Here is a 16,323-nt window from a genome sequence, read left to right as displayed (position 1 = left end):
TAGTGGCCATCACAACTTGTGAAGGAGGAGCTGTTGAAATTAAATAATATTAGTTTTTAGTAGATATCTCCAGATAACCACATAAAAGAACAAGAACATAATGATTCTAAGAAATGCTTCACCTAATGATATCCCATTGACATCAAGCTGTATTTCCACATCTGCTGGGATGATTTTTCTGTATTGCTCTTTAGCTTTGTTGTTTTTTGTCACATTGTAGTGGTGTAGTATATTTCTTTGCAGAAATATGTGTGTTGAAGGTGTTGTCATGTTCAAAAAGTAATTGTTTTTCCTCATTCCTGAGAACAGTTGTTCCGCACATTGACTGTTTATGCGCCCCGCCAGCTCTGGCACAAGCTCTATCCTTCTGAGAACATCCCTTTCATCTTTGCTGTTCCCCTGGTGGAATACATCACTCAGTGCATAATGCTCCGAAGAACTAGTGAGAGGGTGGCCATTTTCATCTGTTGGAACTTTGAGGTGTTTCAACCATGGCATATTCACATGAAGCTTGCCCTCTGAAGCCTGCTTCATGTTCTCCGGGGTAGGCTCCATTAACCGTCCTTGAAAAGGATGAAATGTCTCTGGCTGTCGACGGTTACCATGCACCGCCACTCCCCTTGAATAGTCATACACAGGGACATTGGGAAAGTGTTTCCACGACAGCAAAATATCCACATAATCCCGTGGGCTCTCTGCTCTGAGGTTACATTTAACTGAATAGACAACCCCACATGGGCAAGTAATCACAGCCCAGCCACCTGAAAGCAGAGGTATAAGTTAGTAACATTATGGTAGGGATCTTTGGGGATGAAATGTGTTAAAATACATAACTCCATGATCTGTGTGAAAAACGATGCAAATCACGAAATATGACCAGCTGTAATCATCTTAGAATATAATTATGACGCTATTTCACTAACCTGAGGCACCCCAAACTTTCTCAAAGACTTTGTTATAAGTCACTCTATTTGACATCTTATCTCTAAGTCTGAGGACAAGATCTATCTTGGAGCCTTTGGTGTCCAGACCACATTTTTTGCTGAGTGCCCTTACTTCCTCTACCTGTTGTAGAAATTAATTAGTAAGCCAGTTCTGCAAATAAAGTATACTTTAATTACATGCATGGTGCATTTTCCAAATTATTTAACATTATAATAACCTTTAAGTTGATGATCTCATCAGAAAGCCGCTTCTCAGTGACCTCCAGGTACTCACTGTCATCTGACATTGTAGTTGTAGGGATCTTTTCAAATTCAGTTTTCAGGATGAGGTCAGAGTGCCTGATTTGTGGCCCGATCCATGGTGCCCAGTTGTTGTAACTCAGAGGCACAACAAAGGGGTTATTCTTACCATCTTTAGGGACAATTGTAAAATGCATTGTTTCAGAAAATTTTAATTTTCATACATTCATATAATTCAGACAAACATTTGGGTCTCAATAGCTGGCTTTTCATTCTGCATTACCTACATGGAATGAAACCCCGACTGAGCATTTCTACAGCCACAGCATCCCAGAATTTCTTGAGGTCCACATGTCCATCATAGTCTTGGGATTGTCTCTGAATTTCACTGACTGTTATATGAAACATTTGTGATTATCTCAGATAACAACATTAGGACAACCATGTATACCCTTCTATCATATTATGTTACATGCATAAACAAATTAAATGACAATAACAGTATATGCCCAGCATGGTATTGCAATGCACAACTTGAATAATGTTGATCTTATTGTAATTCAGACAGCAAAAAGTCTATACATGTAATATTACGGCTGATCAAACTCACCTGGCATATTAAAGACACCTTTCTTGTGAAGGTCCATCACAACAACAGGTGGATGGTATCCACATGTTACACATGCATAAATGTGATCATGGTCAGTAAGGGCCTCGAAATGTAGATAGGCATGGAGAACCCTTTCCTTGTTCGGGAAAGACACTTTCTCTGTTGTCTCAATCATTTCAATAACTCTGCTGACAGCAGCATGTGTCTGGAAAAATGTTGAGAAAAAAGTAAAAATTTCAATACACATGTAAAATATCAGTTTGTGAACCAGATTAATGCTAGATTAACTCATCAATACCATAACATTACAGTTACTTTTCTGTTTCTGCCAATTTACTTGTTCTATGTTATAAATCATCTTTACTAAATTACTATATTTTAATTAGATTATTGTAACCTGAGATCGTTCACTCTTGCCATAACAATACTTTCTTCACTGATGTTTGAGTTACTATGGCTTTTTGGCAGAAAATGGGGATTCGGGTAATAACTAATAATAACAATACAAATTATTAAAATGTATATAGCGCCTTTCATAAACCCATGGTTGATTTAACAGAGGGACAAACACAAAAGTCACTCACAAATTTGGGAGGCAGATGAGGCTAACCGGAATTAACCAAGGTCTATCTTTGAATTTATTTTGCATGACATCCTTCAGTAAACACAACACATTAAGTTCTAAATCTCCTCACCTGTAATGCATTCCTTATTGTCAGGCACAAATGCAGAGAAAGGATTACGTTTTCATCATAATTGTGGAGCCCATCCTCCCACTCCTGGTACCTGTACATCAGGCTGCAATTCAAACATTTTTTTCGGTAGGTGGATATGCCTGAAAAGAAAATGTCAACCAAAATATTACTTGCCGTCCTAATGAAACCAGTAAAACTATTTCTTCTTTTATTATTTGTATGTCTGAATCACGGACATTAAGATCATACAAATGTTACAAGATAAAATCAATAGTACAACTGAGCTTTTACTGACCTTCCGCCACCCCTGTGGTTGTGAGAATCCTGCTTTTTGCAGTGATCAGCACTGGATCACATAGAGGGCCATTGCATTCCTTACACCTGGCTTCTTAAAGGCCCTAACACACCAAGCAGTCACCAGAGAACTCGCCGAAGCCGACGCCGACTGTTACGTCGTCGTGTTCTCCTGCGTGTTGGCCATGTGTCGCACTGGAACACACCGCAAAGACTTCAGCCGAGCACGTACGAACTGCACATGCGTGAGTGGCAATAACTCTCCTTACCAGCAGACGGCGGTAGTGTGTATTCGTCATTCAAAAGAGGCAACAACCGGAAGACAGAGAAGAAGAACAGACTACATGATTGAAACAAACAACAAATAGAGTGTGCGTTCCATCTTCACTCTCGTCCATCGAAAACATGTTTGGTGCGGTACTGGAACTATCAGTCATTGGAGTGTTGCTTGTGGAAGACATTCTCAAGCAACCGTTTCGTTTCTCATGCACTGATTCGCTAGCTGAACAGCCAATCAGAGTGATTTCTTTGTCCAACTGACTGTGGCCGACGCACGGCCGATTCAACATGTTGGCCAAATAAGGCGTGTCACGGCCGACGGTGCGTGACACACCAAATTGAGTTTGGGCGACAGGGCACGCTTCGTCGTCCGACTAACGAAAACGGACGATTTCGGCCTGGTGTTTCAGGGCCTTTAGGGATGAGGTGCTTCAGATGAGCATCTAGTGCACCGGCATCTCTTGACTGCTGGATGGTAGCCTGTGGGAGTTCCGCTGGAATTTGTTTATTACCCGATAGGTAGTTTAGCATCCGCTTGATGCCAGTCTCACTAGGTGGATAATGGTCCTCTCCTGGTACACTATCCTGCTCAGTCAGTGAAAGTATTTGGTGGAATGGATTCTTCAATATCCGTCGACTTAACTTTCCTGAACAGTTGTCTTCTTGTGGCAAAGAGGTGCCATTTCTTGATGGCTTTATGGGTGCATGATTGTCTTGGTTTAGCACAAGGATAATGCCAGCTGTTCTGCTTGCTGTCGTATGCAACCACAACCCTTCCCAGCCTACTGTAGTGTGAAGCCTTAGGCTCATACACAGAAATGTGATATTTGGTTTCTGGTCCACCAACAGTGAGCAGGATAGACAGGGGCAAACCCTTAGCCTCTGCCTCTTGTTGCCACTGTACAAGACTGGCCTTGCGCTCCTCACCAAACCATTTCTCCTGAACCATTGTAGCCAATGATTCCTTTTGCAAATTTAATGGTTTGTTGCGTGCAGATGGGCAGAACAGCAATGATTGCAAATGCTGACATTCATAAGGCAGCATACCACTTCTTAGGGCAAAGTCAGCATTGAGTTCACATAGATGAACCTCGCACATGACTTTATGTGTTGGTCCCCAAGTATTTTTAATGACGTGTATTGGTGTTGCTGGGCCTGAAAATGTCTTCTCCACTGCAAACACACCATTGTGTTCATCAATACACTGGCTTTGCAGATGTCTTTCCTTGGAGACCGTTTCAAAATATGTTGTGTGCTTGCGACGCACATGTGTTTTATAATTGTTCTTGTTTAATTTTAGATTGCAGTGTGGACAATTTACAGTTTTTTTAGGCCTATGTCGCTTTTCAGGAGCAGGATGACGGGGAGCAAGGAGCAGGTGAGATGGTGGGGGGAGATTGGCAGGTGCTGCAGTGAGCAGGTGAGATGGTGGAGGGAGCTGGGCAGGTGCTGCAGTGAGCAGGTGAGATGGTGGAGGGAGCTGGGCAGGTGCTGCAGTGAGCAGGTGAGATGGTGGGGGGAGCTGGGCAGGTGCTGCAGTGAGCAGGTGAGATGGTGGGGGGAGCTGGGCAGTTGCTGGAGTGAGCAGGTGAGATGGTGGAGGGAGATGGGCAGGTGCTGGAGTGAGCAGGTGAGATGGTAGAGGGAGCTGGGCAGGTGCTGCAGTGAGCAGGTGAGATGGTGGGGGGAGCTGGGCAGTTGCTGCAGTGAGCAGGTGAGATGGTGGAGGGAGCTGGGCAGGTGCTGGAGTGAGCAGGTGAGATGGTAGAGGGAGCTGGGCAGGTGCTGCAGTGAGCAGGTGAGATGGTGGAGGGAGCTGGGCAGGTGCTGGAGTGAGCAGGTGAGATGGTGGAGGGAGCTGGGCAGGTGCTGGAGTGAGCAGGTGAGATGGTAGAGGGAGCTGGGCAGGTGCTGCAGTGAGCAGGTGAGATGGTAGAGGGAGCTGGGCAGGTGCTGGAGTGAGCAGGTGAGATGGTAGAGGGAGCTGGGCAGGTGCTGGAGTGAGCAGGTGAGATGGTGGAGGGAGCTGGCCAGGTGCTGGAGTGAGCAGGTGAGATGGTGGAGGGAGCTGGGCAGGTGCTGCAGTGAGCAGGTGAGATGGTAGAGGGAGCTGGGCAGGTGCTGGAGTGAGCAGGTGAGATGGTAGAGGGAGCTGGGCAGGTGCTGGAGTGAGCAGGTGAGATGTTGGAGGGAGCTGGGCAGGTGCTGGAGTGAGCAGGTGAGATGGTGGAGGGAGCTGCGCAGGTGCTGTAAGTCGCCCTACAGTCACAGCTTTTGGCTCATATGAATAGACATGCCGTAAAAACTGGCCCCTATTAATTATGGTGTGTGAGCAATAAAGACAATGAAAATGGTTTGCTGTTCTGCAGCTTAAGCCACACTTAAAAATTGTGAACTCTGAAAACAAGAAACCATAGTAAAGTCAATAAGCTTGAAGACATTAAGTTCTCATTGTAAATAATGTGAAAATACAGACAGCACTAAAAAGAGCAATTTATTATACCTCTGTGCCTCACAGAAAAATGGCTTTTGGCATGGTATTCCACCTGAAGCCTCTGACCCTGGTATTGGCAGAATGGGCAGTGATAACTGCCAGAATTACAAATACACACTTTTGGGCTTTCGTCATGGTGTAAGTGTGTGATGTGTTTCTGGTCAAAGAAAAATAAACACAAACAAAACGGTTGGCAATAGGCTGGAATAAAATAAGCTGCATATACATTTATTTTGTAAAAATCGAATTGAAATATAGTTTATGCATAGTTTTTTCAGGACATTGCTTATACAGCAATCCTACTATTGCATAGTATAGTTATTAGTATTAGTATTAGTACAAAGATGAAGGTAAGCCATGTTAGCGTTGTGGGCTACCTAGCGCCACTTATTTTGATGTACGTTTTTGTTGATAACGTCGCGAGTTTGTATCTTTCAGTGTTGAGGTGGGCACCGTTAGATTCTGTTTCTTTACGATCATAAACGATGTGTTGAATGTGCAGCTAGGATAAGTAATAAGGGAGCTAGGAGTGATTTTCGGTGCAGTAATAGGTTGGCATTTTTCGCTCGGGGTTAATTCCGAGGCTCACTGTTAGCATTGTGTGTTTTAAAAAAAAAAAAATGTTATATGGATATAAAATATTCATAATCTATTAAATATTAACGTTCCTTAGACGTTGTTTCCTGCAAATGACGCGATTTCGGCCCCGGAACCGGGTCCGTGGGGCCTAAGAAAATAATATATTACTTTCAATCAACACATTTTCAACCGCAGCAAAAACAAATAGTTAATTTATTCAGGGATACTTACCTCCATCGTACTCTGACGCTATGATTAACAGAACAGAACTGCTACCCCGGAAACAGGATGTCACGTGCCTCAAAGGTTGAGAAGGAGGGGCGTCCCGTCACGTGTCTCAAAGGTTGAGAAGGAGGGGCGATCTTGAGGTTGAGAAGGAGGGGCATCGAGGTACTGCGCACTGCAGTGAGGGGTTTCTCGTGTATCGCGATGATGCTCGAAATGTCCCTTATAGGCCTACGTCTGTTTCCGGTGACTTTATTTTGAAATTCAGTTCCTGAGAAACGGCTAAAAAGCCTGAGATTATAGAATCAAACGAATAAATAAAAACAAGGATAATTGTGTGTTATTGTTGAGTGAATAACAGTGTGTTATTTAGAAAAGAATAACAAATTAGAAGGAAAAAAAGATTAAAAAAAATACAGATTTCATTATTCTGAGGCTCCGTGCCCCATTTCTTTTCCTCACAGACGACAAAAAAAGTCCGACATTATACGATTACAAATAAAATCAATAATCGTGGCTTGATATTGAGTAATAACATGTTTTTATGGACCACACGGCTTCCGGTCTTCTCAGACCCGACCGTATCCATTTGCGTCTCATATCCAAGCAAAACTCGGACTCAGAACTCAATGGGAATAGTTGGCGTATGATAGGCACGCAAAATCGGACTTTAGTGTATCTATTGCACGCATTTTGCAATGTGTAAAGTCGTGTCATTTGTACGCAGACTGAAAAGAGTGGGTTGAACTGGTTGAACTATAGCGGGCCCTCTGTGAATGTAGAGAGGGACCAACAAGCTCTCCCGTCTTCAACAGTTCACAGTAACTCGCAGAGACGGCATTTAACCCTTCACATTCCAACAGAAGCTGAACAGGCAGATTTGAAGGATTTATTTCTTTGGAAATGTTATTTTAAATACTATTAAATCAAGTTATTTTGGTAAAACTAATGAAATATGTAACAACAAAAAAATATAAAAAATGTTTTTTTTTTAATGTTTTCAAATATTATTTTTTTGAATATCTTAGGCCCTCACATAGGGCCTAGAGGGCCCTGATGGCTCGCCACTGATCAAATACCACCAAATGTCTTAATTGGTGGACCTTATGAGAATCCCTACTGTTGCTTTGAAAAACATATTTAATAGGAAACTCCTTTGACCTGTCTTGATGATCAAGAGTGTTTATTAGAAAAAGCCTTTACAATAGAGGTGTTCTCTCTCAGCCTTGATCTAATAACCCATCTGTCTGTCGTTCCCAGGATCGGGATGCAGCCGGGGCCACGGTGCTCCACCTGGCGGCGCGGTTCGGTTGTGTGGAGGTCATTCAGTGGCTGCTTTCTGTTGGAGGGGCAGCGGAGGTGAAGACACACTGTGGAGCTGTACCTGCTCACTATGCCGCAGCCAATGGGGACCTCACCTGTTTAAAGCTTCTTGTTCAACACGCACCGCGGTGGGTTCACAAGCTTTGCTAATTGTTCTTCTTATTCGCTTCTTTTGAAACCAATAAGGCTGAGAACACTACTGAATATTGCAGTGCCAACATTCCACCAGATGTGGGTTTTATTAAAAAATGATAATAATTTAATAGAGGCAAACAACAAACTCTGGAGAGTCCAACAAACTATAAAACCAGCATCCTGGCCACAAGCTGCCTGCCTACTGTCGTAATACTAGAGATCAGTAACTGACATTTGACTTTATTAGCCTCACAAGCTGAGCCATTTGCTCAGGTAACCATATGGTGAGGTGAGCTGGAAGGAACCCTTTCAAAGACAAATCCTAATTCATCTTTCACCATGAGTGCATCGACTGCAATAGAACGTTTCTTTTTTAACTATATAACAGTTTCAACCTTCCTTTCACAACTACAAAGTAGCCAGTCCTTCACTGAGTGGTTCCCACCATTTTGTACTTGTAGTTTTCATTGGTGTTAGATGACATACCGCTTGGAATGTCAGATTCAAGCTTTAAATGTATATCACCGTATATGTTCATTTAAGATAGCTATTTGTTTTATGTATCTATTTCAAACTTTTCATCATTACTGTGTGCCAGCTTTATTTTTAACAATTTATGGAATAATTGTTGTTATATTTTTTATTTCAACCATCTTAAAGAGATTTCTATAATTGTTTAAGTACTGTTAGTTAGTTTTTTCTATTTCAACCAATATTTCCAGTATTGTTAGTTAGCGTTATTTATTTAAACTGTATAATCATTATTGTTAGCAAGCTTTCTCTATTGCAACCTTTCGATCATGTATCCAGTACTATTAGCAAGCTCTCTTTTATTTAGTTTTGTTAGCTAGCTTCATCTGTTTCATCTACTACTCTATGCTAACTATTGCAACAGGTTACCAAGGTCTAATCAACTTGTTTTTAAACTAACTTTACTTTTTGGTTAAACGTGAATGGAGAAACCAGCTCGAGTGCGATAGAATTTGAAAGTACACAACCGGAAGAAATCTGCCCCTTCCTTCAGACTACCTTATAGAGCCCCTCCTCCAATACACACAAACGCGCACATGACCAATGAGGGCACGAGATAAATTTGTGCACAGATGGAAAGCTCACAGGCAGGTAGCCATCTAGTTATTTTAGCTCAGATTATTGGTCAAGCACCACAGATGATTTTTTTTATGTATTTATTGTCAAAGCACTTAATATATTCACTGCTATCGGGATGTTAAGAGCATTCAATGGAATATAACAAAAAGTGTATCTGAAGTGAATTACCTACCCTACCTTTAACTATTTCAACAGTTTTCATTACATTTAAAGGTCCCCTATTATACTGTTTTTTATCATTATATTATAGGTCTCAGATATATACAAAACATGTCTCTGAAGTGTTTGGCTGAAACACCAAACAGATCATTGCAGCATTACCCATAATCCCCTCTGTTTCAGCCCTGTTTCCAAAGTGCTGATTCTCTGTCTGTTACTTGAGATGAAAATAAGTTGCCACTCCCCACGCCCCTCTGAGAGAGATTTGGTTAAAAAGAACACAATGGTGCTCTATGAATATGTGTTCACAGAAAAACACAGAGGGGACACATGTTTATGTATAAAAGACATAGAAAAAGTGGATTTTGCATAATAGGTGACCTTTAAGTAACTTTTTCATGGAAATTGAATACTTTTCAATACATTTTAGCTACAGTTTCAACCTTTAGGCTAGATTATTTTCTAGTTTTCTAGTAGCTCAATTGCAGCCTGTGGAGTAGGGTGGATGGGAGGACGTGTATGTAATGTGCATTCAGCCTGGCTACATTTACAGTTACATGTATGCTAGCAGCTATTAATGGTAGCTTACTTGTCATCTTAAATGTAGCCTTCTGAAGTTCAGCATTTCACCAGTTTGTTAGGCTTTTTATTCTCTTACACAGAAATATTTGGATGGGTATATTGAAATCAAATCGGTTTCAAAATAATGAAAACCCAAATTTAAATCAGTTACCATTTTTTACTTTCTCCCAAAAAAAAATATTTTTTTTGTTCTGAGAAAAAAGTCAGAATTGTAAGATTAAAGTCAGAATTCTGAGAAAAAGTCAGAATTCTGAGATTAAAGTCAGAATTTTGAGGAAAAAAATGCTGTGGCCCTAATCCTCTTCCGTACAGAGGTCTGATAAACACTCCTTTATTTGTGCCATAGACTGTATATATAAAGATGTGTGCTTGTTCTGAGATTTAAATACTCAGCATTTTGAAACGTTTTGGGAAACATCATTTTTTTGTATTCCTTTTTTTATTCTTAAAGGCTTCTCTTTAAGATTCTGAATGTTATAGTATTTGTCAGAAAACTTTGACAGTCAGAAACTGTTTTGATAATTGTTTACTGTGACTGTTAAAGTAATCTGAGTCATTTTAAACGCAAGAGTGTTCTCAACCCACATCTATTGACTTGGTCTGTTTTAATATCATATTACAGTGAATATTTGGGATTTGAGACTGACAAAACCAGAAATCACAAACATCCCTTTGCAGTTTGAAACACTTGCGCGATTTTCCCTTTTTCCTGACGTTTTATAGACCAAACAATTAGTTTAATCTAGAAAATAATGGGCAGATTAGTGAGTTGCACACGTTTTTAACTTAATAACATTATTCATACACATGAGATCAGCTTTTTTCAATCTCTGAGGGGAAATTCAGTTTCACTAGCCCGTTGTTGCTGTCTGTTGGTCTCCAGATGTGTGGACCAGCAGACGGTCCTTGGGGCCACCCCGCTCTATCTGGCCTGCCAGGAGGGCCAGCTGCAGGTTGCAGAGTTCCTGGTGAAGGACTGCGGGGCCGACGTCCACCTGAGGGCCCACGATGGCATGACCTGCCTGCATGCTGCTGCTCACATGGGCCACCAGGCTGTGGTGCTGTGGCTGGTCAGTGGAGAGAACTCGTGTTGCTGTGACGTATCAAAGTGTTGCTCACTCGTGTTGATCCTTATCATTCTCTCCACACAGGTGAGCTGCACTGCCGTCAGCCTGTCCAGCCAGGACCGTAATGGAGCTACTGCTCTGCACTTCGCTGCCAGCAGAGGGCACTGTTGCATATTGGAGAGGCTGCTTCACATGGGTTCAAAGGTCATCAAGGATTACTGGGGAGGGACCCCACTTCATGATGCGGCAGAAAATGGAGAGCTGGAGGTTGGGAGCACATTTTTTATTTAGGTTTCCTTTTCTGTTGTTATAGTTATGTCTTATCTTGAATAAAGCAAATACAATTTCATAAAAGTATGTTCCATACATATATATATCTCTTATATTCCTATTTTCAGAGTTGTAAACTCCTGTTGGCCAATCAAGCGAACCCCTCAGATCAGGATATTGATGGTTTTACAGCAGCAGACTTGGCGGAGTACAATGGACACCATGAATGTGCCAGACATCTCCGTGCCATGAAAATAAATGTAAGCTCTCTCTCATCCACAGTATATTTTATTTCACACCTTTTTCCTGCTTTGTTCCTCTCTGTTAGCACTACCCACCTTGTTATTTTGGCATACAATTCAAAGCTTGCTTCTGCTCATCAGCAAAAATCTGGAAGGTCTTGGAACCCTGGTGAATAATTGCTTACTTTGCGACATGAATTTCATGCATGTGGAACTTGACAGGCCTCCTCTGTTATCTGCCACTCAGCATTATTGCTTGGCTCTCAGTCCAAGAGGTCTAGAGTGGAGGATGATGGCTTTTGTGTTCTGATGGGCTTTACAGGCGATGGTGCCGTGAGTGCCGGATACTTGGTTCTCAGTTTGCCCTGAGATATAAGCTATTTTGTTTTGTGCAGAAAGCACGACACTCCTTAGTGTGCTTGATGAATATTTTAGTGTGAACACATTGTTTGTGCTGGCGTGGCCTGTTCAAGTCAAAGGGTCAATGCCGTAAAAAGCTGTCCTGCATTTACTCAAATTAATGGTCAGTTTGTTGTGCCTTGTTTTTCTTTTAAGGCAAAACACAGCAGGCCAAAACACCCTTTTCCATGCAGTTTGTCCTCTTTCAGACTAGTGGAAAGGGAACTTCCAAAATACACATGTCAATGTTTTTGTTAGTATTTTTGTTCTATTTGTGTCTGTAGATTTCTCCTAAATTCAAAAAAGTAAGCAATACAAAATGTCTCATTTGCATAATTAAACATGACATTTCAGAAAGCTTGAAATACAATAAATAATTATCTTAATGTTTGAGTAGTGCTTGCAAAATGTTTGAAATGTTACAATACATATATTTAAGGATAAGAAATTTGCACTTTCTAGTTTTATTTCTATATATATTCTGAAGTTTTTTTTACAGAGAGGTTTGTTCATAAATATTTTCATTTCAAACCTTTATTTAACCAGGTGAATCCCATTGAGATCATCGATCTCTTTTTCAAGGGAGACCTGCTGCAAGTAGGTTCCACATGAAGACATCAAAAAGGACATCATACAACATAGATACAGGCCACAATATACATACCTAACGACATGTACAGGTTGACAATATTTCTGAACTATGGAGTATAAAATCCTCTCTGTTCAATCTTTGACTCTCACCTGCGAACAAATTCAAACAAGAATTTAGCACCTGGTTTTGTGGTAAATTGTAAATGAAAGTTATTTATTGAACTCCTCAAAGTGCTTTTACATACACAAGTCATCATTCACCCATTCACACACCGCTGGGTTTGACATCTTGCCCAAAGAAACAACATGTTTATTGCCGGGACTGAGATTGAACCGACAACTTTCAGTTTGAAATGTGACTTCATCACGGACAGCGACAGCCAGTCGACCGAGAGTCAGTGTCCTGCTCTTGAAATGATGTACACATGTACACATCAGCAGATGTTGCATATCATCAAATCCTTGTATTGTTGTTATCAATCAACTGGGAAAACCATTGGTGATATTTATTAGATACATCTGTTAGCCCATTCACCTGCAGTGTCTCCCCTCAAGTAGGTACTGTACATCACAATTGGTGTTGCAGGAGGATACTGATACTGGTATTCGAGCTTTTGGAGTTGATTTTAAATACACATCATACAGTTCACTGAAGGAGCCCCTCTGTAAGCAGACCTGTTGACCCTTGAAGCCTCGCAGCTATCCACCTGTAGCTGTCCTCGGCTCTCCCCATCACACTTCACCTGCCGCCTGTAGCACACAGAGTGAAGAAAGCTATGGACTGATAGAATCCATTAATAATTCATCAGAGAAGAGCAGCACTTAAATAGGAGGATGATAGAGAGCCGGCGAGGCGTGGCTCCCCTTCACAAATAATCCTCTGTCAACAATGAGAGCTAATTAGCACAGGGGCCACGGCAGCATCCAATGCAGCCGGAGCCGGGGCCAGCTGAGGGCCTATCAGTTACCCCTCTCCCGCGGCTCAGGTGAAGGGCCCATGGGCCGAGCCCGTTATGAGATCCACAAGCTTGAGTTTCAGCGTTTTCACCATTCTGATGCCTGGAACCCGCAACTCTATCCCTCTGTGGAGCAGAGATCAGGATGTCATTGGCTTCAAACACACCTTTGATTGTGTGTCATGTTTTTTTCCAGGGAAGTGCTATGATTGTCACCTCTGGATACTATGTGATGTTGGTGGAAGACAGAATGATGGATCAGGTTTTTTGGTGAAGTATGAATGGGAAACACAGACCCAGAGAAGTTTGGGGTGAACCAAGAGGTCATCTGACAGAGAACCTGTAATAGCTGGTAATAGATGTAATACTCATAATATCTGAAGAGCAGTCATGCTTGCTGTGCCAAAGATGAGAGGCTGTTTGATGACAGTTTGCTGGTGTGTTAGGTGCTGCGTAGATCACAGGTTTCATCTGCTCTAAAGTCAGTCAGATAATCTCATTTCCGAGCAGCACTCTATTGGATTGGGAAAGTGAGCAGGGGAGCTGTGTGTGTTTGGATCCCTCACAACCAGGTCAGATTCCTCTCAACAGGTCCTCATCTCGCATCAACAGCCGCAGGCCAATAAACAGTGTGTGCCGTGAAGTTTCATTCACACACATTTGTGGCTTTTGCTCTCCACTAACAGTTGTTGTTTGAGCATGATATTTTTAGAACAGAGGAAACGTATTGGCGTCTAATTCATCACTGTTTTTGTTCATGTCAAGATTTCCGATTTGTTTTAGCCATGAGAAACGAAACAATACTCGAATGGCTTTTGATATGAATGATAAATTATGAAATATCGAATTGTCATTATCATTGCAGAGAATGTAATAAACTCATGTGTTTGTCAGAGATCTTCCAACATCTGGCTTCATCATGGTTGCATGTGTATAACAGATGGGGAGATATGGAACCAAGCAAAGAAATCTATATCAATGCAGCCCATAATACTTTCTTCATATTTATCTTTCAAAGTATGCAGGGATGCAAGTCTTAGTCCAGTAATGACAAGATTCGGACACATTCTAAAGTATCTTGCAATGTAATCAGTAAGAATATACTGTGTTCATCTGCCCCATTCTTCAGATCTGCTCTAAAATGTGATTTTTTTCTTCCTTCTTTTAGGGAATTTCATAACAATTTGTTTTGATTTTATACGTTTATAACAAAATACATTTTTCAGTAGTCCTGCTGACAAACAGACATACAAACATAGGTGGAGATAATTATCGTTAAAGTAATTTATAAGCTAAGATGCCAAAAATCAACACAATCAAACCAGGTTTCTTTGTGATATAGAATATTGGTCTGGAAAAACAACTACCGGTAATCACTTTTCACTGTTTTCTTACACTTTAAAGACCAAAAATGTATCAAGAAAACAAACAATAGATTAATTGTTAATGGCAATAACTGTCAGTCACTGCCCTAAATGGCTATCTTTAATTAGTTTTTCAAAAGGTCCTCCAGCATGTATGATGTAAAGCGTGCTTTTGGTTGAGGCAGATGTAATATTCGTCTGGAATTTGGTAAATTAGTGGATGATTTTGCTAATCATGTGGCAGCAATTTCTCCAACACTGTCTGTTGTCAACTTTTCCACTTTATCAGCCAAACCCATCTATCTAAGCTTATGGTGTCACATTGTGTTTCCATTGTCACAGTTTACTAATCATCTCCGTTGCATTTTACCCCCACCCTCACAAAAACCTCCTTCATTCAATTGTCCAAAGTGGAAAAAAAGCACCTGATAACATGTCTCATGTCCAGCTGCTTTGACAAGTCTTCCGCTGATACTTCTCCTTGTGCAACAACCATGGTCGGCCATTGGTTTGTCCGTGCATTAGTGTCATTACCGGCCATCCTATCCTGTCCTTTAATTATTAACAGCATGCTCCGATCAGAGTTTATTGTTTATTGCCTGGCGGCCCTTGGCCACTGGCAGAGATGTGGATGATGGTGTCAAACGAGTGGTTGGTGTTCTTAGGATAGTGTCACATCCTCGACACGGAGGGACCGCCCGAGTCCTCGCTGCACAGGTCTGAGTTTCAGCGCACAGTCTGACCGGAGTACAGCGCGAGAACTGTTCAAGGTCAAGGTTAGTATGTTTCATGATGGTTTATGGGCCATTTTCACTATAGTTGTACTCTCTATGCTGCTTTTGCTTATTTTGACTCCTTGTTGTTCTTTATTATGATATTTTTCTTCAATAACTTTTATCATAAGCAAGTGACTGGACAGGCTGAGTAATATGTTTTGTTAAATGAAAGGAAACGGTCTGTTAAAGAGACCCTAGCTGACATGTTTTGGCAACGTTTGACCTTTTTTTCAGCTGTGGCCTCTTACGGTTAGGCATGACTAATACTCCAGGCTCATGGCCTTACTTTATGTTGTTTATTTTTTTTCCATTTTTGAATCCAGAACTTTCTCTTGCTATTTTTTGGGGATTCAGTAGCTGATAATGTTCCGTTATGAAGTAGAAAAGTATGTTCATTTGTCTTTTTAGTAGCAGTAAAGCTGTAACATTTGGCAAAAACATTGTGTCAGCGCTTCAAGCATTACCTCCACACAGGAAACCTGAGAGCATTTTAGCATGTGAGTGGACATGTATTTACACTACAGTGTTCTTCTGTGTATAATGTACACCCGCTCTCTACATTCCACAATACAATTTATCACCCACAACGTGAATATTTCATGTGGAAGCAGAATTACAAGACATGTTTTAAATACACATGAAATACTTAAACCCACAGGGAGCAGATTACTGCTGCAGCCGGACACTGAGAGCACTGAGGAGCTGTTTCTTAACTCTTGGCTCCTAATCTGTGCTGATCGGGCTCTTTGATTCAGGGGGAGTGGGTTCAGGCCAAAACAGGGTTGGCTATCTATATCTGCGTGGCAATTGTGATGGGCTACTGATGAAAACCAAATGCTCTCCGGCCACTAATTAAACACACACACAGGCCGGTTCATCATAGCTTTTAGGACATTGAACTGTTACGAGAAGGGTCACAAAGGAATCAGTCCCGTTCCCCCCCTGTTTCCCAGCCCCCCTTGTTTATCTATTTACGGATTGCACAACTT

General features: G+C 41.4%; 1 protein-coding gene across 1 annotated transcript in view; it reads left to right on the top strand.

The window, feature by feature from the left end:
- The window catches only part of espnla (espin like a), a 34,292-nt gene that overhangs the window by 9,974 nt on the left and 7,995 nt on the right, over positions 1–16,323 (top strand). Inside the window, exons 3-6 of the mRNA XM_079691827.1 lie at positions 7,621–7,811; positions 10,553–10,739; positions 10,821–11,003; positions 11,135–11,287. Coding sequence (XP_079547953.1) covers positions 7,621–7,811; positions 10,553–10,739; positions 10,821–11,003; positions 11,135–11,287 — 714 coding nt within the window. The remainder of the gene's footprint in view (positions 1–7,620; positions 7,812–10,552; positions 10,740–10,820; positions 11,004–11,134; positions 11,288–16,323) is intronic.

The sequence above is a fragment of the Notothenia rossii genome (genome assembly GCF_949606895.1).
Source record: "Notothenia rossii genome assembly, chromosome: 1".
Taxonomy (NCBI): Eukaryota; Metazoa; Chordata; class Actinopteri; order Perciformes; family Nototheniidae; genus Notothenia; species Notothenia rossii.
This window is presented reverse-complemented; position numbering and strand designations above follow the sequence as displayed.